The sequence below is a fragment of the Hibiscus syriacus genome, unplaced genomic scaffold, assembly GCF_006381635.1.
Source record: "Hibiscus syriacus cultivar Baekdansim isolate YM2019G1 unplaced genomic scaffold, ASM638163v2 tig00110890_pilon, whole genome shotgun sequence".
NCBI lineage: Eukaryota > Viridiplantae > Streptophyta > Magnoliopsida > Malvales > Malvaceae > Hibiscus > Hibiscus syriacus.
Genome location: NW_024062900.1, coordinates 2975934 through 3000128, shown reverse-complemented (window position 1 = coordinate 3000128; position 24195 = coordinate 2975934). Strand labels below are relative to the sequence as shown.

Genomic DNA, 24195 nt, shown 5'->3' with positions numbered 1-24195 from the left:
AAATTTAATTCATTGCTCATAACCTTAGAAAAAGGCATAATTTCAAGCATCAAACTATTTACAAAATATTTAAGAAAACAAGGAGGAAAAAAAACAAGTTCAAACAGGACAATACAATACAATAAAGTTTCATGGTTGATGAAATGATCTCTTCTTAATTTGCGTCAAAATGCCTCATTATTCATCGAAGGTCCATGCTCCTGAATATTAAATTCTAAAACTTACGCTTCAGTACCCCATAGTTCTAAGTTGTGTGTCCTGTACTTCCTATGTGGTAGCTACACACTGCGTTAACATCCTCGTATTTAGGAAATAGGGGCTCCTTTGGTCTGGATTGCACTAGAGTCACCGGTTTCCTCTCAACCAATGTCGGGAGTAATTCCTTATACGTCAACAAAATTGGATTAACAAAAGCCTTTTCTGGGGTCACCTTATGGCTTCTAGTTCCATAATTAGCTGAATAATATCCCATTGTATTGACCTTAACTCTTGTCTCAAAGTCAACACCGGAGTTTCCCTTATCCTACCATTATTGATGGCTTTTTTGATCATTTCTCTACACATGACGATGTTAGAGAAACTCTCAGTGACAGTTCCTACCATATGATCGATATAGGTAGATTTTAATGTATCCATGAACAAGATAGTAAACTCTATTTCAGTTACTGATGGATGCCCTTGGGATGCAACGTCCTTTCATCGCTAGGTATTGGGTTCATTGTACTTCATTTCCATATTTTGCAGTGTTGTTCGATCGGGGGGCATATCAGTCATGTGCTTGTATTGTCTTAAGAACGCCTGAGCTAAATCCTTCCAATAATGGATTTGAGTACGACTTAGCTGATTGTATCATCTGGAAGTAGACCCAGTAAAACTATCTTGAAAATAGTGGATCAACATTTTTTTCATTCTCTACGTGGCTAGTCATTCTCCTAAAGAACATGGTGATGTGGGACGAAGGCCAAGTGTTCCCATCGTATTTCTCAAAGTTAAGAGCTTTGAAATTTAGCGGAAGGACCAGGCCGAGGACCATACTTAGATCTTTTGCATCAAACCCATAGAAAGATTTAGATATGTCCCTTGATTTTATCTTAACCTCTAAACTTTTCAGTTGTTGAGTGAGTTTTTCCTTCTTAGCTAATTCATTCAGATCAGAGACCTCATTGTCAACATGATAATCCATTAGAATAACCTCAGAGGCAACGAAATGGTTGATATGGAATGAAGTTCCAGCTTGATAATGTGATGGGTTCTCAATAGCAAAGAAATTTGGCGGATGAAATTCTTTGTGCACAAGGGCACATATAGGTGTGAAACCTAGAGGATATGAAGGTTCCTCAACAACACTATTAGCATTTGTCAAATGCTTTCTGAACATGTTTTGCATCTTTTTTTCAGCAAATTAGTTTGAGAATTAACAATGTCAGCCTCTATCTTAGCAAATCTTCCTTTTATTTCATCTTACATCTCCTTTTAATATTTCTCAATCTTATCGCGTCTGCCTTCCATTTACTTAAGTTACTTTTCTCATAGCATAAGGGTGTGAGGTGCCTTTGCTTCCAATAGGGGCCAAGATCACTACGATCTAAAATCTTGTCTTATTATTAAGGGTTTTCATGAAATGAATGAATGTTTTGGTGTATGATTTAAAAAAAAAAAACCACAAACAATGCAAAGAGAATGCAAAATTCATGTATACAAAAGAAATCGATCCAAAAAATAACTATTCATAGGAAATAAAGTTAGTAGAAATGATAATTGAAAGAAATGTAAGTTGGAAAAATAATTAAGTACATCTCAAAGATGAGACTGCAAAATAAAACATGAAAAATCGCATGCGTTCTAGTTCTCTTAGGATTTCCACATAACCCTAGTGGGGTAGACATACTAAATTCTCTACTTGAATTTTGGTTCTAGAAAAGGTTCCTAAACTTACCTTACAACCTGCTAAGGTTAATAAAGACTTCGATTCTTAGCCATTACAGACTTGCGAATCGAATTCAGCTTATGGTATCACACCACTAAGTGAGTGTGTTAGAAACCAATATCCGAACAAACACTTAGAATGCTTTCCAGAGGTAATTTTTTAGACCTACCCAAGGAAAACCATATCCCTCGGTGGTTTGACATTTTCCCCTACTTAGATAAAATGGAACCAAGCTCGGGTATAGAGCTATGACATGCAACAGTTCTAAATATATTCAATCAATTGAAAATATTAACCAGAGAGAAAATCTTTTTATCAGTTTTAAAAGAACATAATGAATTGTAAATTAAATAAATTCAAACTTAGAATTTTCAAATTCCAAATATAGGGTAATCGAATTGTGGCTTGACTCTCTATTTGTTTTAAAAATAAAAGTACCCAGCAGAGTCGCCAAGTTATCGTAACCGGCCCTTTGGGGGAAAAGCCAACTAGTTGCAACGATGGGGTTTTTGAAATTATTTTGAAATGAAATGTTTGGAGCCGCCACCAATCATTTTTAAGGTGCGATTGAAAAAAAAATCAGGCAATTTTAATAAATCATTTTATTTTATCAAAAATACCAAATTTAGGTCTACGAAAACTAAAAATCGGGTTATGGAGTCAGTTACACATGGGGAAGGATCAGCAAGCCCACGACGCCAAAAAAATTGGTACCTAGTCGATTATCCTATATTTATAATTGGATATTTTGAGTTTGAGATTTTATTTAATTGAAAATTAATTATGGATGCATATTTGAGAAAAATGTTGTTTTAAGAAATCATTATGCAGGGTTTTGAAAATGATGTCGACCTACTTCGGGAATTACCAATAGTCACCCCCTTAGCATAACGCAGAGGATATACTATTAACTCCCTAATAGGTAAACATTGCGTTGTTTTAAAAATCAACTGCAATCACACAACCATTTATAACCTAATTATACTAGGTGAGTTAATTAAAGACTTTTCTAACTTAAAGTGTCAAATTATGAAATTTAGAGAACCTAAAGGACTAGACTTAAAAATGAAGTCTCTAATATTAACTCTAATTAATTTTAACCAATGATTTAATCGAATAATTGAAATGGTCCTCTGGGCATATTAATTGCGGAAGCCAATTCAGATTGCTCCCTAAATTAAAGAACTAAATTGAAACATATCCTAAAGTGGAGGCTCTAATTAATAACCTAAGTATTTAGGTAAATGAATAACTAATTAAAAGTTCAATGAATAAATTGTAAAGAATCTAGAGTTGAGGCTCTAATTATTAACCTAATTAATTTTACCAAATATTTAGTCGAATAACCGAAATGGTCCTCTGGTCATGTTAAATACAGAAGCTAATTCAGATTATTCCCTAAATTAAAGGACTAAAATGTGAGAATCTAATCTAAAGGCTTAAATTTAAAATCTATTTAATTGATGAAAAGATTACACCTAAAATAAATTACAAATTAAATTAAAATTAACATACTTTAATTAGTACACACCTTAATTAGTACATAACTAAAAAGAAACAAGAAAATAAAATTTCAGAATGCTAGCTAAAACATCTTAATTAAAATAAATAGTTTAAAAATGAAGGATAATTAAATTTCAAAATAAAGAAAGAAAGAATCGAATAAATAGAAAAAATTGTAGAAGATTAAACTAAATAAATGCAAGGTTAAAAATCTTGAATCGAATAACCTAAAAATTAAGAAATTAAGGGGGAAATAGATTAGAGCAAGAATAAATTATAATAAAAACAATTATTTAGAAATAAAGAAATTTCAAAGGCGACTAGAATCATAAAATAAAAAATGTACACCTAATTCAAAAATGATAAAAATCATTGACCAAATTACGAATATACAATAATATTGGGGCAATTTCGAAATGATAAATATAAAACAAACAATGACTAAAGTGTGAAAACACGAAAAACATTAGGAGACTAAAATAAAATTATGCCTAAATTTATAATCAGATTAAAGAACAAACAACAAAATATGAAATCATACAATTAGACACAAGTATTTGAAGTCAAATAAAAAGTATAGGACTAAGGACCATAGTGCAAAAACATGACAAATGTTGGAGGACTGGACCTAAAAGAAAATAACCCCAAATGTTAAAACATTAAAATGGAAAATAGCAAAATGAGGACATTTAATTTGAAATGATATAAAAAGAAAGCATCCTGACGACCAAAAAGTAAAGCAATACAACTTGCAGTGGCCACGGAAGGTATTAGACCCTTGGCATTCAAAACGTGCGGGTATTGCCCAAAACAGTGTCGTTTGGTCGAGCTATAAAATGTCCTTAGCACTTCTTTTTTTTCTCATTTTTTTCGTTTCTTCTCTCTCTACATTTTATAAACTATCTTAAACTTCTCTATAATCCGGGGAATGTACCGCTACTGGCCTCCACGTTGTCACTGTCGGCCTCCTTATCCGGTGGCTATTGAAGACCTAATTTCACCAGGATGTTCATCTTGACACTGTGATTTTAGATCGGGGTTTAGTTTCGCGTGAATCGACTAGTAACTCTTGAAAAAGGTCGAGAATGTTTTGACTTTTGCCTCATTGATCTCCTCTGTTAGTCGTTGGATCGAATCAACTTTGAAGTATATTGTTCTCAGGGAAACACCATGCCTTCTCACCATTCTGATTAACCAGTTAAGGTCCCAAACGCCGGTGACTCTTTGGTCGAGAGGTGAGTTTCCCTTTTTTCTCTATTTTTATTATGTTTCTTTTTGTTTCGAATATCAATGATAAATAGTGCCTTCTCCTATTTTTTTTATTCGAATGACACAATGGAAAAAGAAAAAAACAGTGTTGATTAAAAAAATCAAACGAATGGGTTTGGTAATTCCCAAATTGGTTTAGCATGTAGGCTAATTGTGCTTTGGGTTGAAAATTGTAATTAGGTTCTTCCATTTAGGTTTATGGTTGAATGGGTTTGTAATGTTTTGGTTTTAGTGGTGTTGTATTTGGGGCAAATATGGATTTGGGTTAAGGGTTACTTTGATCAGGTCTTGTATTTAATTATAAAATCGAAATGTAAATGGATCAAGTTATAGTGGGTTGGGGTTAATGAAAAAAATGTTCTAACACAGTCACCCAACCCAAATAAATTCAACTGAGCATCATCACACCACAAATGCCACTTAGATCAATTTGAAATCAATATACGAGTGTCTTCAAATCAGTATTCAATCACCCTCAATTAGTTTGCACTACCCAAACAAAATTAGGGTACAGCAGTGTAGATGACATATGAGTAGGTTTTGTGACTTATCTCATTGTTATTTGATTATTCATTTTGTATATTGAGATTGTTATATTTTGTTCTGTTCTGTTTTGTTTTGTTTTGTTTTGTTTTGTTTTGTTTTTGTTTTTTTGCATTGCATGATCATGTTATTAAGAAGTGATCACTAGAGTAAAAGGCGATCATAAAATGAACAAAAGTTTTTATAACAATGAAATAAAGAATGAAAAGATGAGGCAATGGTCCAAATAAACCCAAAGGAAGAAGGGCGATAGTTTGCCCAATGAATATTTATTAGAATTAGCAAAGGTTACACCGGTCAGTCTTAAACAAAATTATCTATAAGGGTTAGGAGAGATCTGGGAAGGTTGGAGACCTGATACTAAACATTCATTTTGGCAAAAATATGGTGATATAGCTCTCCTTTTGTATGTAAAAGTAAATGAGCCATTGACCAATGCTTTGGTCCAATTCTGAATGACCAATGCTTTGGTCCAATTTTGAAATCTAGCGTACAATTGTTTCACTTTCAACAAAGAGGATATGATATCCACTCTGGAATACTATACATCTCTATTTCATTTCGATAAGGTACATCTGGATAAAATATATTCAAGGCCAACAAGAGTGAAACCCCTCAAGAGAAAACTTGCAAAGATTAGTAGATTGTGAGTGAAATGAGTAGTTGACTGTATTTAACATAAGGGAGAATTTGAGTGTTTCCCTTGGCCATGTATTAAAGGGTTGATCTCCAAACACAGTGATATAGGAAAAAAGCATGGAAATATTCGCTTTGGGTATTTATGGTTTGGCGATTTTCACAAAAGTTCTTTTCTATGTGGACTCTACCATTATTGACCTATTTGAACGGTTAGAAAAGAATAAGAATCATATTCTCGCAGTCTTAGTTAAAACCTTTAGGTCTTTGAACAGTTGTAGGAGAACAGAGGGTGGTCACTTCATCATATTTGTTCAATTGCTTATTGTTTGGGCCCGTATCCACTTTTGGAAGGTTGAGCGAATCTTCTACCGGTGATTTTCAAGTTCTTACTTACCGTTAAGGGATTTCCTCACCAAGTAGTGGGTGGATCATCTACCGAGAAATAAATAGGTTTCAATAATTAGGAATTTTCCATATCAAGATATAGTGTGGCACTTCCCATTGTTAGCTCACGTTGATATCTTACACAAATGTGCGGATTCTGATTGCATAACATTGCTAGGATTGTGGGGGTGGAATAGGTTATGACTCGTTAATAGTGTTGAGCCAATATGGGGCATGACAGTTTGTCCCAGCCACTGCTGGGCTTAAATTAGTCAAAGTTTGCATACCAAGAAGATCAGAAGAAGAAAAAAATCATGAAATGTCGGATGCTTAGAAGCTAACTTTTTGAAGTGTTATAGTAGCAACTAACGTTATGTTAACACTAGACTATATGTCTTGGAGGGATGTGAGAAAGAACAAAAATGTTCCCTTACCTGACCAAGATGAAGCCATCCGTATGGAAGAGCAAGTCAGATATGTTTCGCCCGAGGTGGAGTTACTTAGGAAAGAGTTTGAAGATGAAATTGCCAAGAAAGAGGGAGGGTACGAAAATCTTAGGAGAGAGAATTTCATCCTAGGCCTCGATGTTGGTTTTCATAGCAAACAGTTTGAGCTTGTATAAATAAGGAAAGAGAAAGTTAACACTGATTCATAGACTTGAAAAAAGAGTATCGTAAGATATATTACGCTTGGGAAATGCTGGATTGAGGAAAACATCAAAACAATGGAATATGGATCTCAAATATAAAAAAGAACATAGAATTAGAGATCTCATAAATGAAAGATAGTGTAGGGTTTAGGAACTTGAAGCTCAGAAGATTTGAAAAGACCAAGAGCTTTAAGTAGAGAAGAAGTATTGGATTCATACACTGGATAGGGAGAGAAAATAAGCCAATGATTTGAGGCAAATATACACCCTCAGTAAGAAATAGGAGGAGGAGTTCTCCTGTGAAGTGCAGGGGTTGCAAGCTAAGATAGAGGAGCTCAAATTTGAAAATCAAGACATATTAAGTGACCTAGAGGAAGAAAGTCGAAGAGCTAAAAGGTTAGAGGCCGAGAAGGATAGTTTGTTTGAAGGTTTTAGAACTTGAAGCTGGAGAAAGGCAAAGAGATAATGAGCTAGAGTTAGAGAGGCAACATCATGATCATGTACTTCAAGTTAAGAAAGAGAAAGTATACCTCTTTATACAATGGTGTGGGATGAAAAATGAATGTTTAAAAGTCCTCACTCGAGAGAAGAAAGAGTTTAAAGAAATATACCGGGAGGACCTAGATCAGAACCGAGCTAAAAATACATAGTATAGGGTTTACAGCTTACAACTTGAAGAATCCTTGTTTTTAGAGCTAAAAATAAGGTTTGCGTGTAGCCGAAGGGAAGGAAGTGGCCCTTCATCTTCTTTTTCATCTTCTCCCAATCAGTGATCTTGGCTTTGCCCTGTCTTTCTCGTGAACGTCGTAACTGTTCCCACCACGCAGATGCTCTGCCCTTGAGTTTGATGGCGATCAGTTTCACTTTCACACGATCGGGGACTTCCTTATATTCAAAAATACGCTCCACTTCATTAATCCAATCCACGAATCCCTCGGCCTGTAATGTACCAGAAAACTCAGGGAGATCGACCCGAAAACCGAGGTCTCCATGACGCTCCTCCAGACCACGGTGCTCCCGGAATCCTGCGCCCCGGAATCCTGCGCGATTGTGATATGGGTTTTCGAAAATGGAATTGGTATCGTGATCAGAGGCCTCACGATCCTCTAAATCCTGCTTCGCCAGGCGCTGGGTTAATTCTGCAACTTCCCTCTGCAAATCCGCAATCATCACATCCTGAACGCTACGATCACGGCGTTGGGCTTCCTCATTCGGAACCTGCTCATGACGACCACGACCATGACCTCCAGCCATTGAAACTGGTGAAATTTCCCAAGAAGATGTTGAAGCTCTGATACCAACTGACGCCAGACAGAATAGTGATTATCCTGTATGCTAGCTCCGACAGACGATTCACAAGAGAAAATTCGCCCAAAAACCAGAGAAAAAGTCTCTAGGGTTTAATAAAATATTATAAAATCAAAACTCTCCAAAAAGCAGTCCACAAGCCGGACTGTTATAGCAAAAAAATCGTCTTTATTCGAATTTTGCCAAAAATAGAAAAATCCCGAAAATCACTCTAAATTGAAATTCGAAATAAAATAAGCAATCTCCCAAAAATCCGGCCTAAATCGGATTTAAATTGACTTCCTAATTAACAATCGAAATATTACCATAAATAGTAAAAAATAACTAAATCTAGTGATTCGGAGGGGAAAATGGCAGAATTTGAGGTTGAAAAAAAGGCCACATGGAGCGTAGCTCATGTGGAGAGCGTGCGCGTCGAAAAGAGCTTTCCGGATTGGGGTCTTATGCGCGATTCTGACACCTGTAGCCAAAGTTATGGCCAAAAGACTGAAACATACTCAAAACGACCCCAATGAGGAACATGTCACAATCAATTCCCGCCTTTGCGCTGATCTGCCAACTCATGGTATCTCAGCGCCATCAACGTGCAATCTGACAGCTCAGCATCATCTGTCTCGGATCCCCCTGCATCACTTAATGACAGGTTTCGTAGAAAATACTTCTTCACGAAGACAAATTCAAGACTTGGAGGAGGCTTTGCAAGGTTGTCAAGTGCATACCATTAAACTCGAGCACACTATCTGAGACACTGACCAATAGTGGTAGAATGCGAACAATTACTACGGGGAACAAAATGTAAATGTAAATCACGTGATAATCAAAGCCAGGATACAAATTAGTGGCATTGTGAGACACTTGGGGGAGCTAACGATCAAGGTAATGGTCATCGTTCGCTACACAAATCCAGTCTCTAATTATGAAAGGAGGGTCACCTGGCTTGTCAACGAGATTGTAGAACTGAATAGGAGGGTTAGACTATTTTTGTAGTAAATTTGTCCTATAAGGATGAGTCTTTTTTCCTTAAATGAAAGTTGTTATGAGTTTGATCACTTTTTGGAATCAATACCTTTTGGTATGCATTTACATTTTATTTTGTATAATTTATATTCATTATATAACCATTGAAATTCATAATAAAAAAGTGTACTACATAATACTAGGAATCTCAAAGCACTCGCATAACACCAAAAAGAAAGCAATGGATGATAAACTTGCTCAAACTAAGAGAACACAATTAGAAATCTAATACAATATGAAGAAAATGCAAGAAGAGATTCAATAAAAGTAGTGAAAAATTAAATTTTGTTGTAATATGACTTTTTATCACGAAAACTTTTTTTATTTGATGTTATAATTGAAGTTAATTGTGACAAAATCTATAAGTAGTATTTAGTGATGAAATAAAAGTAGTGAGAAATTAAATTTTGTTGTAATGTCTTTTTGTCATGACAACTTTTTGTGATGAAATAAATACTTTTATTTTAACAAATATTTTGTCTTTGTAAGTTATATTTAGTGAAAAAGTAGAAATAGTGAGAATATAATTGTTGTTGCAATATGTATTTTCTTCACTAAACCCTTTATATTTGACGTTAAAATATAAGTTAGTTATGACAAAATGTACTTCTTGTGGCAAAATAATTAATTGATTGTGACAATATTTTATCGTGATAAGTTAATTATAGTAAAGAAATTTATTGTTACAATAAATAGTATAAAATAATAACAAACACAATTTCGTCACAATATACTTTACATGACAAGGTTGTCATAACAAACAATATAAATAATAAAATTGGTCAAAATAAATATATCGTGAAAATTTAATACCTTTAGTGATAAATAATTTTGTTGAAACAATAAAAATTTCTTATAGTGACGATAAGATGATGGAATCAATTTTTGATCAATTTAATATGAAGCATCACAATTCTACCACTTATCGTTAGAAAATGAATGGAGTAGTAGAGGAAACTAATAAGAACATTAAGAAGCTTCTAGAAACGATGACTGAAACTTATAGAGATTGGCATGAGCAATTATTATTTGTCTTTTTTGTTTATCGAACTTCGGTGCAAACTTCAATTAGGGTAATGTGGTTCTCTTTAGTCTATGGAATGGAAGTTGTATTACCCATCGAGGTAGAAATTCTATCACTCTGAGTTTTATCATAGGTAAAGCTAGATGAGGCAAAGTAAGTACAAGCTAAATATGACCAATTGAATATGATTGAAGAAAAATGATTAAAAGCTAATTGATATGGTCAAATGTACAAGAAATGCAGCATGCGGGAGGATCTAGTACTTAAGAAGATCCTGCCCATTTAGAAAGATTTCTGAGGAAAATAGATGCCAAATTTGAAAGAACTTTATGTTGTGAATAAATTATTAAAAATAAGATTCAATGTTCAACCATAAAATCAAACTATAAACTTGGTTCATTTATGAAAGAAATATTATTTAGAATGTCATCACAGAAATATATGCATATGCATATGCATATAGGTTTCAGAAAGGGTTAATATCATACATGAATTATACCCGATTATCAGTTTCATACATAGAGTTTAAAAATTCTCGATTAACTACATAATATTTTCTGTCATTAACGGATTCACCTACTTTCTGAGGAACCCTATAACCATGACATGTGGCACATTAAAAACATGTTTTTTTTTATTTTTTAGGTAATTTACACTATTCATCACTCAACTATCTTCTAACTTTTATTTTAGTCATTAAAGTTTAAATTTTTTTAATTTAATTATTAAACTATAGAATTACTCTTATTTTAATAACTCAAATTTATTTTATTAATTTTTTATGACATGACATTTATTAATAACTCAAATTTATTTTATTTATTTTATTAATATTTTAATAACTCAATTAATATTTTAATTGAACCAAAGAAACTATAGTTTTTATCTCCATTAGAAGAGCCATTCACTTCTGGATCATCTAAATGCAAGTGTCTGCTGTTCATCGCTGTTTTTCTTCTTACCTTGTTCAACGACTGTTTCACTCTCTTTTCCCTTCCCCTGTGAGGCTTCAGTTTTCTTATATTCATTAACTGCAACTCTTTCTTGAAGTTTAGCTTGCTCCTTCCTAAAAAGCTCCACATTCTCCTTCTCTTTTGGACCTGGGGCTGCAGCAGCTTGAAATTTTGTGGAACCAGAAAGGAGAGTAATGGCCCTTTTTTGAAGATGTCATTTCAGATTCATCTATATTTTCAAGATTCTCTCCCTCCTCATTCTGCCTGTTATTCCCTCGAAACCCATGGCTTTGCCTCGAGAAGTCAGGGTTTCTCCTGTGACCACTAGAACCTGTTCTGCATACAACAGATATTCCTCTCGAACTACATTTCAAGGATCTAATCTTCACCTGTGTGCAAATTCTGTGGTGACTATGTGAAGAGCAAGGGAGAAAGAGTCGCTGCTTTTCCATAAATGCTCGAGTAGGAGCGATACCTACAGTCTGTTGGTCCATAACCTACAATAGTTCAGAATCAAATGACACAGAGTTAAGAAAATAACCATTTCCGATACAATATTATATGTGGGCCTAATTCTTTACCCATAAAGCACTTGTAAAAAATCCGAATAACTAAAAACAACAAATAAATAACACACCAACAATCTAGCCAGTAAACTACCTTGGGCAAATCCCACATTACAATCAATATCAATCTTCACAAAGTTGCAAACACCTTAAACATGAACAAATTAAAATGAATTTTCAAACCAACCAAAGCATGCCTACTTAAAATAATCTTCTCCGAGACTTCCTCGAGGGTGCAATCAACCTTTTGCTCAGGAATATAACAAATTTCTACTTAGATAATATAAAAGAAAAAGTTCAACATTAGCTAAACTAATCTTCCAGATACTATGTTACCCGAGCTAACATCCGAGCGACGAAAACAACCCCAACAAGACAGGAGTATCTCCTCCTCTAGCTCATCACAAATGAAAAATACTTATTGTAGATGCACAACAACTGCGTAACTCAGTGAACTTCCCTTTTTTTTAAAATGCAACAAAAAAATAGAAAACAATTAATCTATCTTCCAGGCCACAAGAATGCAGATATAAACAAATTCAACATATCAGCATGAATTAACAATAGATCATTTCAGAGATTCAAGCAATGAACAACAAAATAATCTAAGGATAAGATTAATACCAGAAAATTTTTAACAAAAAAAGAGACCAAATACAGTAAGGTAAAACTAAAAACACTCATTAATGAAAAATGGGATGCGAGTAAAAAACACTCATTTCAGCCCTCAACCTCGAATATGGCAAACATTTTATTTTCATTATTTTTTTTCTTGGGAACCAAAAAAAAGTAAATAAATTGAAGGGAAACCACACGCCCCCAAAATAATAAAGGAAGAGAAATACATACCAGGAATGTTATTGGGAAGAAGATGAAGTGCATGCGACATGAGTTAAGGTGGAGCTTCAAAACAAAGCGTTGTTGTGGCGGTTTTGTATTCTCTTTATCAGGGTTTCCGTGTTGTTTGTTTGATAAGGGAGTCCATTGGTAATATGTTAATTTCTTATGGGCAACTCTGGGTTACCGAAATAAGAGGCCTGCCGGCCATATCAAATCCGGAATGACCCATTTTGTGAAGGGAAAACATATGGATTTCATGTTCTGCATCTTCTATTGCTGAGAGGTTCTGCATATTCTATTGTAGAGAGAGAAAGTATAGGGTCGGTACCTGCCACTCACATGGGTCGGTATACTTTATGTATCTTGCCATGCAAACCCTAATCTGACAACAGGTTATATGGTTATCATCAGCTGCTGTGTAAAACATGCTGACATATCTTTATCATTTCATTATTGTTGTCATCCTCGGTGAAAGAAACATACGCTTTTTAATCTGTATTACGTTATTCAAGATATTATTTTTGGCTAATCAGATCATGCAAGCAAGTTGGTGCAGCTTTGTTACTTTTGGCCAATTCTTGTTCACAAATTGGCGAAGTTTCTTCCTACTTCTTGAGCTTTCACTTTCTGGATTTTTTCCCCTTTTGCTCTAACAATCCGCATCGTGTCTGGGTAAAAAAGATATGAAAACTGGAAAGGTTTGTATCCAAAAATGGGAGAGATCGATTTCTATCTTTGAAAATCTTAGGCGGTTTGCTGAGGTCAGGGAGATGTCATAATTGTATCGATACCAGGTTCTGCATCTTCTATTGTTGCGAAGCTCGGATAAGGCTTGTTGCGCGGCTTGCTGGTGTAGATCGTAGAGTGACGAAGATGACGCTTTGGCTAGCATTGATGAGGTATTGTTTCATAGGTCGGAACTTGAGGCCGAGGATCACTTGGGACAGCGGTGGGCATCAGATAAGAATCCGAACTACCACTAGTGGACCGTGACCTTAATGAAGATGAAGAAGAAGAATGCCTGTTGAGGTTGGTGGGTTGATAATAATTAAATTAAAAAAATTATAAACTTTAGTGAATAAAATAAGATTGAGAAGGTAGTTGAATGATGAATAATGTAATTTACTTAAAAAAATAAAAATATATTCTTTTTTAAGTGCCGCGTGTTATAAGTAAGAGGGTTACACGTCATCTTCCGTGACGGAAATGAAAATACTCATTAATGACATAAAACATTATGTAGTTAATCAAGAATTTTTAAATTTTATATATGAAACTGAAAATCAAATATAATTCATGTATGAATGAGATAATTAATCCTTTCAGAAAAGCCCTACCGCAAGCATAAGAATAAACCAAAACTAAAACCATGGGAAACCTATAGATATTTGCACCTAACAACTTGCCATGTAAAGTGAGACACAATTATCAATGCAAAATACATACCTACGTAAGAAAGCTCCTGCTGTCAAGGAAAAGAAAAACAATTGTTATTTTATTAGAAAAAGTACTTTTTTAAGTCAAACATGGTTGTAAATTGCCGCAACATTCTATTATTCTCATTTATTATAAATCAATATTATTATTAATTAATTCTTTTAAAATTTTAATAAAAAAAACAAAAATTACTCAAACATTAATAATTATTTGTGTAGTTTATCCCATATTTTTATGGTAAAGAAAAACCTAATATGAAATCAAAAGAGAATTACAGTGAATCACATATTACAATGTTCAGATTAAAACAAGGCATTTCATCAACATTAGAATAATAATCTCTTTCATATACATAACGATATAACTTATAGAACATATACAGTTCACGTTTGTGTTACTCTGCTCGGCATTTTTTGTGGGAGCAGCTTTTGTCATCTCTTTTACTTGTTTCACTCGATCTTTCACCTTGCGAGTTCCATTGCTGTTGCTGTTCTGTCCACTGCTTTTGACCTCGTTTGTGGTATTGCATCGTTCCATATGGTTGCCAAAGCTGTGGCGGTGGGCTCGGCAGCAAGTTTTTGCCTTTTCATCTTGAGTTGAGTTGACTGCATCGCCGCAGCTCTTTCTTCGGGTAAGATTTGGTGACTTTGGCCGAGTCAGTGGCAGCTGAAATGAAATAAAAGCAAGAATGAAAGCTGCGAAAAACATGTAAAAGTTTTGTCACTTCTGGTAACTTTAAGCCTAAACGATTTAACCAGGTTTCACCTTTTGTCCATGATTTTTTCTCTTTTATTTGCACTTCAAGTGCACACCAAGAAACAAAAAAACTTCAAAAGCATACCTTCTTCAGCTCAGCCTTCGGCGGCAGCCCTTCGTAGTAGAAAGTAGGTATTGGATTTGCTTTGACAACCATACTCTTTCTAAGCTGCTTAAGAGCTGCTTCCTGCTCTTCCTACAAGAAAGTAAAGCGGTTTCATTTTATTAATTTTTAAAATTTATATCATGTATGTCATATATATCACTGCCTGAGGAGAACGATTGGCATAAATAATCATGTAAAGACATCTAAAATGCCGTTTACCTTGGTCCTCGCCTCCCGCTGGCTTCTCTCAACCCCCAAAGTTTGGTGTTTTTCCTCTAACTTCTGGTAAAACTGGATGAAATAAATATACACACACACTGTTAGGTATGGCTCATAAATATACCAGTAAAGAGGACAGGAGATGGAGCGGAGTGAGCGAAGCGAACGCAGTACTTGCATTGGTGGCTAGTTGGGATTTGCATTTAGAGCAGATGGATGTTAAAACTGCTTTTTTGCATGGTGATTTAGAGGAGCAGATCTACATGCGGCAACCTGAAGGTTTCACTCAACCTGGAAACGAGCATTTAGTTTGCAGATTGAAGAAATCTTTGTACGGGTTGAAACAGTCTCCGAGACAGTGGTATAAACGGTTTGACTCCTATATGATCAAGATTGGCTACAACCGATGTGAGTATGATTGTTGTGTCTATGTTAAGAGCCTTGATGATGGTTCTTTTATTTTTCTATTACTGTATGTTGATGATATGTTGATTGCTGCGAAGAACATAGATGATGTTATCGGTTTGAAAACTTTATTGAGTCAGGAATTTGATATGAAAGATTTAGGTGCTGCAAAGAAAATTCTTGGAATGGAAATTTGCAGGGACAGAGACTCAAGGAAACTGCGGCTATCTCAACGGGGTTATGTTGAGAAAATGCTATAAAGGTTTGCGATGAGCAGCGCGAAACCAGTTAGCACTCCATTGGCGAATCACTTTAAGCTCTCATCAAAACAGTGCCCCAAGACAGATAAGGAAGCTGAAGATATGGCAAAGGTTCCGTATTCTAATGCTGTTGGCTGCTTGATGTATGCGATGGTATGTACTCGTCCTGATTTAGCTCATGCTGTTAGTCAAGTTTGTAAGTACATGTCTAAACCTGGTAAGCAACATTGGGAAGCAGTCAAGTGGATCTTTCGGTACTTAAAGGGTACTGTGGGACATGGAATTGTTTTTGGGAGTCAGCGGGATAATCCTTTGGTTGTAGGATATGTGGATTCAGACTATGCAGGTGACTTGGATAATAGAAGATCTACGACAGGGTATGTCTTTACTCTTGGTGGAGGGCCTATTTGTTGGAAGTCTACTGTTCAATCTATTGTGGCTCTATCTACAACTGAAGCTGAGTACATGGCAACGGCTGAAGCTGCAAAAGAAGCTTTATGGCTTACTGGTTTAGTGAAGGAGTTGGGTGTTCAACAAGGTGGAGTTCAGTTGCTTTGTGATAATCAAAGTGCTATTCACTTGGCTAAGAATCAGGTGTATCGTGCTAGAACTAAACATATTGATGTAAGGTTCCACAAGATCAGAGAGTTGGTTGCATCTAGAGAGGTTTTGTTTCAGAAGGTACATACTGATAAGAATGCCGCTGATATGTTCACTAAGCCAGTTACGACAGACAAGTTCAAGCATTGCTTGAACTTGTTGAATGTTTCGAGTTGTTAAAGAATCAAGGTAACCCAACCCACATTGAATTTTCAAGAGGTAGGATATTCGCCAAGGTGGAGATTTGTTAGGTATGGCTCATAAATATACCAGTAAAGAGGACAGGAGATGGAGCGGAGTGAGCGAAGCGAACGCAGCGAACATCAACTGTCCTTACAAAGAAAGTCTCGTTGTGGGGTTACGAATTATGTGGGTTGGGGGTGCGGGGGCGCAGGCCCCGCGGTACGGTACAGGGTTAATTTTGTAATTATGTACCAGGGTTTTCTATTATAAATAGAGATGTAACCTAGACCTAAAAAATCATTGAATAAAAACTTCTAGCGCCGCCTAGGCACCGAGGACGTAAGCACATTACCGAACCTCGTAAAATTCTCGTGTTCTTTTGTTTTCTTTACCCGTTTTCGTCAACACACACAATGAGGATAACTAAAACCAATGACTCAGAAAGTATGCAAATAGAATCCGAATATAGTCTTTTGGGCTAAGAACGGACCTCCCGACGCTTCTCGGCACGTTGGGCACTTATGAAAGTTGGAGAAGTTCCAATAGTTACCCTAGATCTTGCAGTTTGAGCATATGCAGCAGTACTAGACAGAGTTAAGGGAAACTCGACTAAAACAATAAATGACAATGACACTTCCACAAACCATATCCCTAAAACAGTTTAGCAAATAAAAGAGAAGTACGGGCGTACAGATCAGGTAGGACCTAAAGCAGTCCCTTGATATGGCTCTTTTAAAAAGCACAGGTAACAACAAATTCATAGAGGATACGTGGAAGCAACAGACCAATTATCTTCTTCATCAGGATGCTTCCTCGACATCATAGGAGTTGTAGGATTGTTTGGCTGAAAGAAATGGTCAAAATATAAAAGATCAGCATCATGCACGTAAACAATATCGGTTATTGTATATCATAATATCAACAAAATATGCAGGTCAAAAACACTGTAAACAACAGACAATAATAACATTATTGCTAAGTTTCCTTCAGAAAAGTTCCTACAACCATATTTGGAAATCTTATATTGCATTGCTAATCGGTATTATCCTAACTGGATTAAATCTCAGACTGGATCAGATTCAAGTCAATGAAACCCATATTGTATTCACTGGATAAGAAATTTCATCCCTACTCGAGAATTGTATTTACCTCCAAACCCTTTCCAGCAGTAGGGGAGGTAGTAGAGTTAAACTTTTCTGTGCCATTTGCACCCATTTTTGATGCAGCATTGCTTAACTTCTTGTTGTCAGCGGATTTCTGATCTTCAACCTTTTCATTTTTCCCTTCAGGGGTGTTGGTACCGAACTTTGTGCTTTTAACAGCTAGAACATCTTGCTTCCCATGACCATTCTCAAGGACCGACTTTTCCACGGTGCAACTTTTGACCTCATAGTTATTTGACTTGATGCCTTGCCATACTCTTCGACTACCATTTGATTTCACTGTACCATTTGGCTTATCGTCCATGCGCACATCTGTGAGTTCCCTCCCCATCGCACTGCATTAGGAAACTTCATTCAATCACAACAACATATAATGGAACTTCATGAAAATAGAAAAACAAATAGAAAGACAGATGATCCATTCTGGCATTGTCTCGATATGCATAAGATGTTTTGAGAATATGAAGAAAGGGACAACCGCTGAACTTGCATGACATCAAAAACTAGCCTCAGCAGGCAATATCAAGCTGCCAAAAGAAAAACTCTAAAAAGGAGGACAGGTACTACATGATTATAAGAGATCTATAACAAGTTTCATCGACTGAAAACCCAGATATTTCAATAAACCTATTTTTCATGTAGATCGGCACAAGATTCGCAATATAAACTCCACATCTGCGGCTAAAACATGCAATCCTAGCTGAAATTAACAGCAATTACATCACATTCACTCCTATCTAGTTTTCAGTTGATGTGGATGCTTTCCAACAGTCATACCATGCATGTCAAACCAAGTGATAAAAATCTTTCTTCCATGGTATACCTTTTGTTTTCAAAATATTTTCATTTTTTTCAAACCTTGGGATATAAAGAAGGTGACCAAAGGATTTTCCAAAGAAGAAAGTAAAATTGGATTTTGTGGGATAATTGGAATTTAACCTCTAATGCAAACTCTACTTCAAATATATTTACTGGCAAGCATTTCACATAAAACAAACATGAGCGGTGCACTTTACACTTTACTTAATAAAGCTACAAAAAAACAACAAATCCAACACTTTTACACCAAAATGAGAAAACCCAGTATTGTGAAAACACCAGATGGATAAAAAAAACGAGAGAATTACCAGAACTCTTCGTTTCTCAGCAAACTTTCACATAAATATACCCCCAAAAAAGTAACTTTAAAATAGCTTACATTAATAATAAAAACACGCAAAAAACACAGAAAAGAAGCAAAATACCCTAAAAGTGACAGCAAAAGACAAAAGGGAAAATTCAGTGAAACAGATAAAACCACATTGGCCATGTTAAAACCAGAAACCCAAGCAACAAAATGAAAATAAATACAGAAACTCAGAAATTTAAATTTAAACAATAAAGATAAGAACTTTCATAAATGTTAGAATTATCTCACAGTTATTTTGCCCCTAGCTTGATCTTGAAACCCTTTTGTTCTCTCAGGCTTTAAAAGCTGTGTTTTCTTTTCTTTCTCTTTTCTTTGTAATACTGTTTAGCTGTTGACTAAATATACACAGGGGACACTTTTTTCAGTTTTTGACTTTAACGCCATCCTTTTGTTCTTTCACGGCGTTACATAAATGTCATACTAATTTTCTTTTCTCTTTTCTCTTAGCTTGTATGTCTTTTATTAGTTTAAGCGGTTATAATATAGTATTTATTTAAAAAATATTTTTATTATTTAATAATGAATTTATAAATATTGGTGTAAATGTCGTACTTAAATCTAAAACCTCCAAAATTAAGAATAATTCATTTAACTATTAAGATCATTAGTTTGTGGGACTTTTATGTTTTTATATATATGTATAATGATAAAAATATCCCAACATTTGTACAAATTATCACTTTGTCTCATATCCTTTTTAGAGCATTTTAGTCTTAATGTTTTATTTTGGAATTAAATGTCCTCTAATTAGATGAAAATCACTAGTTAACTAATGATCAATGATTTCTATTGACGTAATAGGTTCATATATGATGTCACATTAGCAAAAAATATTTTTAAAGCAAACTATAATTATAATTGGTTACATATACACTTATAAGAATAACCTAAAAATATTTATTGACGACGTGACATCACATATGAACCTGCCTAGGGGTGCTTATCGAGCGAGTCGATCGCGAGTTGGGCAATGCTCGACTCGTGTTCGTTAAAAAATTTGTTGCTTGACTTGACCCGTTGCTCATTAAGCTTGTTAAAATTATTGACGATGTGACATCACATATGAACCTCAGTATTGATACATCTTTAAATCGGTATCGATACTGTTAATCTGAATCCTCCAATTTAACCTTATAGTATCGATATTGTTCTTCCAGTACCGAAACCCTTACTTGGATTTTACCTCTTTTACTTCGAATTTTACACAAATTCCACCTAAATCTCTTAATCTTTTCTCCAACTATACCATTAACCCCAATATCACTTGTCAAAACTAACTTGCATCCATAAATCTCCAAAGAACACTCAAAACTAATAATCACACCCAAATTTCAAACATGTTATTAACCACTTCCAAGGCTCCAAATCTTTTATTTACTTCTTTTGACAAGTCAAATATGCCTTTAAACTCTAATAACTGACCCTATTTCATCAAATCACTTAAAACCCCATTTTATTAAATCTATTATAAATCCTTAATATCTTAGTTTTATTCACTTTTAAGCTTTCCTTAAGCCTCTATATCCCTTAAGGCTTCAAAACCAACCCATAAATGAAAGGAAAAACCAACTTGAAGAGATCTTACCTTTGTTATAGAGGGCACGGGGACGATGGGAAGAAGAAGAAGATAACCCAAATTTTCAGCTTATCCCTCTTTTCCCCTTTTTTAACCCTGAATAAATATCCCTATGAATTGAATATTAAATTCATTCATTCTAAAAGGCCAAAATACCCCTCCTTCTTTATTTCTTAATAATTAGTCTTAAACACAATTTCTTAAATCAATCCATGTACTTTTCAATTTATTCAAATTAACCCACTAAATTTTAAATACTTTCACTATAGTCACTAACCCGATGTTTGGGGTATTACAATTCACCCTCTTAAGAAAATTTATCCTCGAATTTTAAGACGTACCTGATGCAAAGAGATGTGGAAACTACTTCCTCGTGTCCTCCTCTTTTTCCCAAGTAGCTTAATCTACTTTATGATTTTGCTAAAGTACTTTAACTAGAGGAATCTTCTTGTTACGTAGTTTTTTGTTTTCTCGAGCCAAGATCCGCACTGGTTCTTCTTCGTAAGTCAAATCTGGTCGAATCTCTTTTTCTTTTGGTGTGATGATATGTGATGGATCTGATCGGTACTTTCTTATCATCGACACGTGAAAAACATTATGGATCTTTTCCATATCGGGAGGTAAAGCTAACTGATAAGCTACTGGTCCGACCCTTTTTAAAATCTCATAAGGTCCAATAAATCTCGGACTCAGCTTTCTTTGGCGCCCAAGTCGTAATACTTTCTTTCATGTCTATACTTTCAAAAATACCTTATCTCCCACTTGATATTCAATCTCTTTTCTCTTTAGATCAGCATAAAACTTTTGTCGATCGGAAGAAATCTTAAGATTATCTTGTATAACTTTCATTTTTTTCTTCCATTTCTTTCATTAAATTAGGGCCAACTAGATCTTGATCTTTTAGCTCAAATCAGTTTAATGGTGTTCGACACTTCCTCCCATACAAGGCTTCATATGGAGTCATCTTAATACTAGATTGGTAACTGTTATTATAGGAAAATTTCGATAAATGAAAATACTTTCCCATGATCCTTTGAATTCAATCACGCATGTTTTTAGCATATCCTCCAATATCTAAATAATTCCCTTTAACTGCTCATTTGTCTGCGGATGAAAAGTTATGCTGAAATTTAATCGAGTACCTAATGCCTCGTGTAAAGAATTCCAGAATCTGAAAGTAAACCTTGGATCTCGATCGGATACGATCGATACAGGTACTCCATTCAGCTGAACTATCTCTTTTATATACAATTCTGCATATTTATCCATCGACTAATCTACCCTAACTGGAATAAAATGGGTTGTCTTGGTCAATCTATCCATAATTACCCATATCGAGTCCTTTTTACTGGTTATCAAAGGTAGCCCTGAAACAAAATCCATAGTTACTCGCTCCCACTTCCACTCAGGAGTGGATATTGGTTGCAGTAATCCGGAAGGCACTTGATGTTCATCTTTCACTTACTGACATGTCATGCATTTTGCAGCAAACTCTGATATAGCGTTTTTTATACCAAACCACCAATAACGACTCTTTAAATCTTGATACATCTTTTTTCCACCTGATGCATAGTTAAAGGACTAGAGTGTGCCTCGAAGAGAATATATTTCTTCAGTTCTTCATTATCTGGAATGCAAAGTCTTCCATGATAGTATAAACATCCATCAGTTCTAATTTTGAAGTCTTTGGTCTCATTTTTCTCTACTTATGATATTCTTGCCAAACATTTTCCATCTTTTCCTTGCAGCTATTTTATCCAATCCAACAACATCGGCTTTAACTTAAGCACAATAATCAAGACGCAATCTTCCTTTAATGATATATATACATCTAGAGCTCCTAAAGGTGCAAAAGTCTTTCGACTAAGTGCATCAGCTACCACATTAGCCTTCCCTGGATGATAATCGATGATCACATCATAATCTTTTAAAAGCTCGATCCATCTTCTCTGCCTCAAGTTCAATTATTTTTGAGTCAACAAGTACTTTAGACTTTTGTGATATGTATAAATATGGCACTGCTCACCATACAGATAATGATGCCAAATCTTCAAAGCAAACACGGCCGCTGTCAATTCTAAGTCATGTGTTGGGTAATTTCTCTCATGAGTCTTTAGCTGTCTCGAGGCATAGGCCACAACTTTCTTACTCCATTATGAGATGTATCACTAAAAACTATATAATATTACCCGACTCAAGTTGTACAAGCATTAGTGCCTCTGTTACAATCCTTTTTAACATTTCAAAACTTTTTTGATATTTCTCCGACCAAACAAAAGGCAAATATTTCCTCAAAAATTTAGTTAGTGGTGAAGCTAACATTGAAAAGTACTTCACGAACCTTCGATAATAACCAACAAGCCCCAAGAAACTCTGAACTTCAGAGATATTCTTTGGGGGTTTCCAATCCATTATTTCTTGAATCTTTTTGGGATCTACCCTTATGCCTTTTGCGCATACTAAATGAATAAGGAAAGAAATCTCTGCTAACCAGAATTCTCATTTAGAGAGTTTGACATACAACTTCTTCTCTCTAAGTGTCTGAAGAACAACCCAAAGATGAGTGTCATGCTCCTCTTTTGATTTCGAATACACCAAAATATCATCGATAAATACCACTAAAAATTGATCCAAGTAAGGTTGGAATACTTAGTTCATCAAATCCATAAATGTTGCAAGAGCATTAGTCAAACTAAATGGCATCACCACAAATTCATAATATCCATACCGAGTATGAAAAGTCGTCTTTGAAATATCCTCCTCTTTAATCTTTAATTACTGGTAACCTAATCGAATGTCTATCTTAGAGAACACTACTACGCCTTTCGATTGATCGAACATATCATCAATCCTCGGAAAAGGATATTTATTCTTTATTTTTACCTTATTTAGCTATCAATAATCTATACATAATCACGTATACCCATCATTATTTTTCACAAAAAGCACATGTGCTCCCCAAAGTGAAACACTGGGTCTAATAAATTCATTATCGAGTAGCTCCTGCAATTAGGCCTTTAATTCTCTTAACTCAGTTGGAGTCATTCGATATAGATCCATAGAAACAGGTACAGTACCCGGGTAAACTTCAATCTTGAATTCCACCTCACGGTCTAGAGGTAAGCCCGGTCAGAAAAACATCCAGAAACTCCCTAACCATTGGAATATCATCTAATCTCGCTTCCGATATTTGAGTGTCTATCACGTTATCCAGAAAAGCTATACACCCTTTCGACATCCTTTTCTTTGTAGTCATTGTTGATATCACATTGAATGGTGATTTCACTTTTTCGCTGATTACTATGATTTTTAAGCCTTCAGCATCCTTAAAAAATAATCGCTTCTTAAGACAATCAACCTATTCATGATGTGGAGACAACCAATCCATTCCCAAAATAATTTCAAATTCGTCAAAAGACAATTCTATCAAGTTTTTCGGGAACACCACCCCTTGAATCTTTATCGGGCATTTTCTACATACCTGAGTTACCCTTGCACTATGAACCATAGGTTTACTGCTATCATCTCACTAAAGATTGGTTCTAAAGGAATTCCTCTAACTTTAACCAAATTTGTACTAATATAAGAGTGTGTAGAACCATGATCAACCAAAACAAATACAAGTTCATAAAAAATATGGAATGTACATGTTAAGATCTCCGGGTCATCCCGATCCTCA

General features: G+C 35.0%; 1 protein-coding gene and 1 pseudogene across 1 annotated transcript; both read right to left on the bottom strand.

Annotated features, from left to right (window-relative positions):
* Positions 1–874: 874 nt before the first annotated feature.
* Positions 875–12671, bottom strand: LOC120144450 (annotated as a pseudogene).
* Positions 12672–13204: 533 nt separating this feature from the next.
* Positions 13205–19236, bottom strand: LOC120144449 (protein WVD2-like 1). The gene is made up of 8 exons (XM_039158493.1): positions 19169–19236; positions 17738–18086; positions 17359–17432; positions 17079–17172; positions 15141–15212; positions 14901–15011; positions 14440–14725; positions 13205–13290 (listed from the first exon to the last, which is right to left on the bottom strand). Exons 2-8 carry the CDS (start codon positions 18080–18082, stop codon positions 13205–13207), a joined length of 1068 nt encoding a protein of 355 aa, XP_039014424.1. The 5' UTR covers positions 18083–18086; positions 19169–19236.
* Between the last annotated feature and the right edge of the window lie 4959 nt (positions 19237–24195).

What these genes read in the sequence shown, in the direction of transcription:
- LOC120144449 (XM_039158493.1), bottom strand. Translation starts at nt 18,082, where the DNA reads ATGGGGAGGGAACTCACAGATGTGCGCATGGACGATAAGCCAAATGGT. An exon ending in AATTGGTCTGTTGCTTCCAC is followed by an intron (nt 17,173 to 17,358) that starts GTATCCTCTATG and finishes AACTCTGTCTAG; the next exon opens with TACTGCTGCATATGCTCAAA. An exon ending in CGAAGGCTGAGCTGAAGAAG is followed by an intron (nt 14,726 to 14,900) that starts GTATGCTTTTGA and finishes ATTTCATTTCAG; the next exon opens with CTGCCACTGACTCGGCCAAA.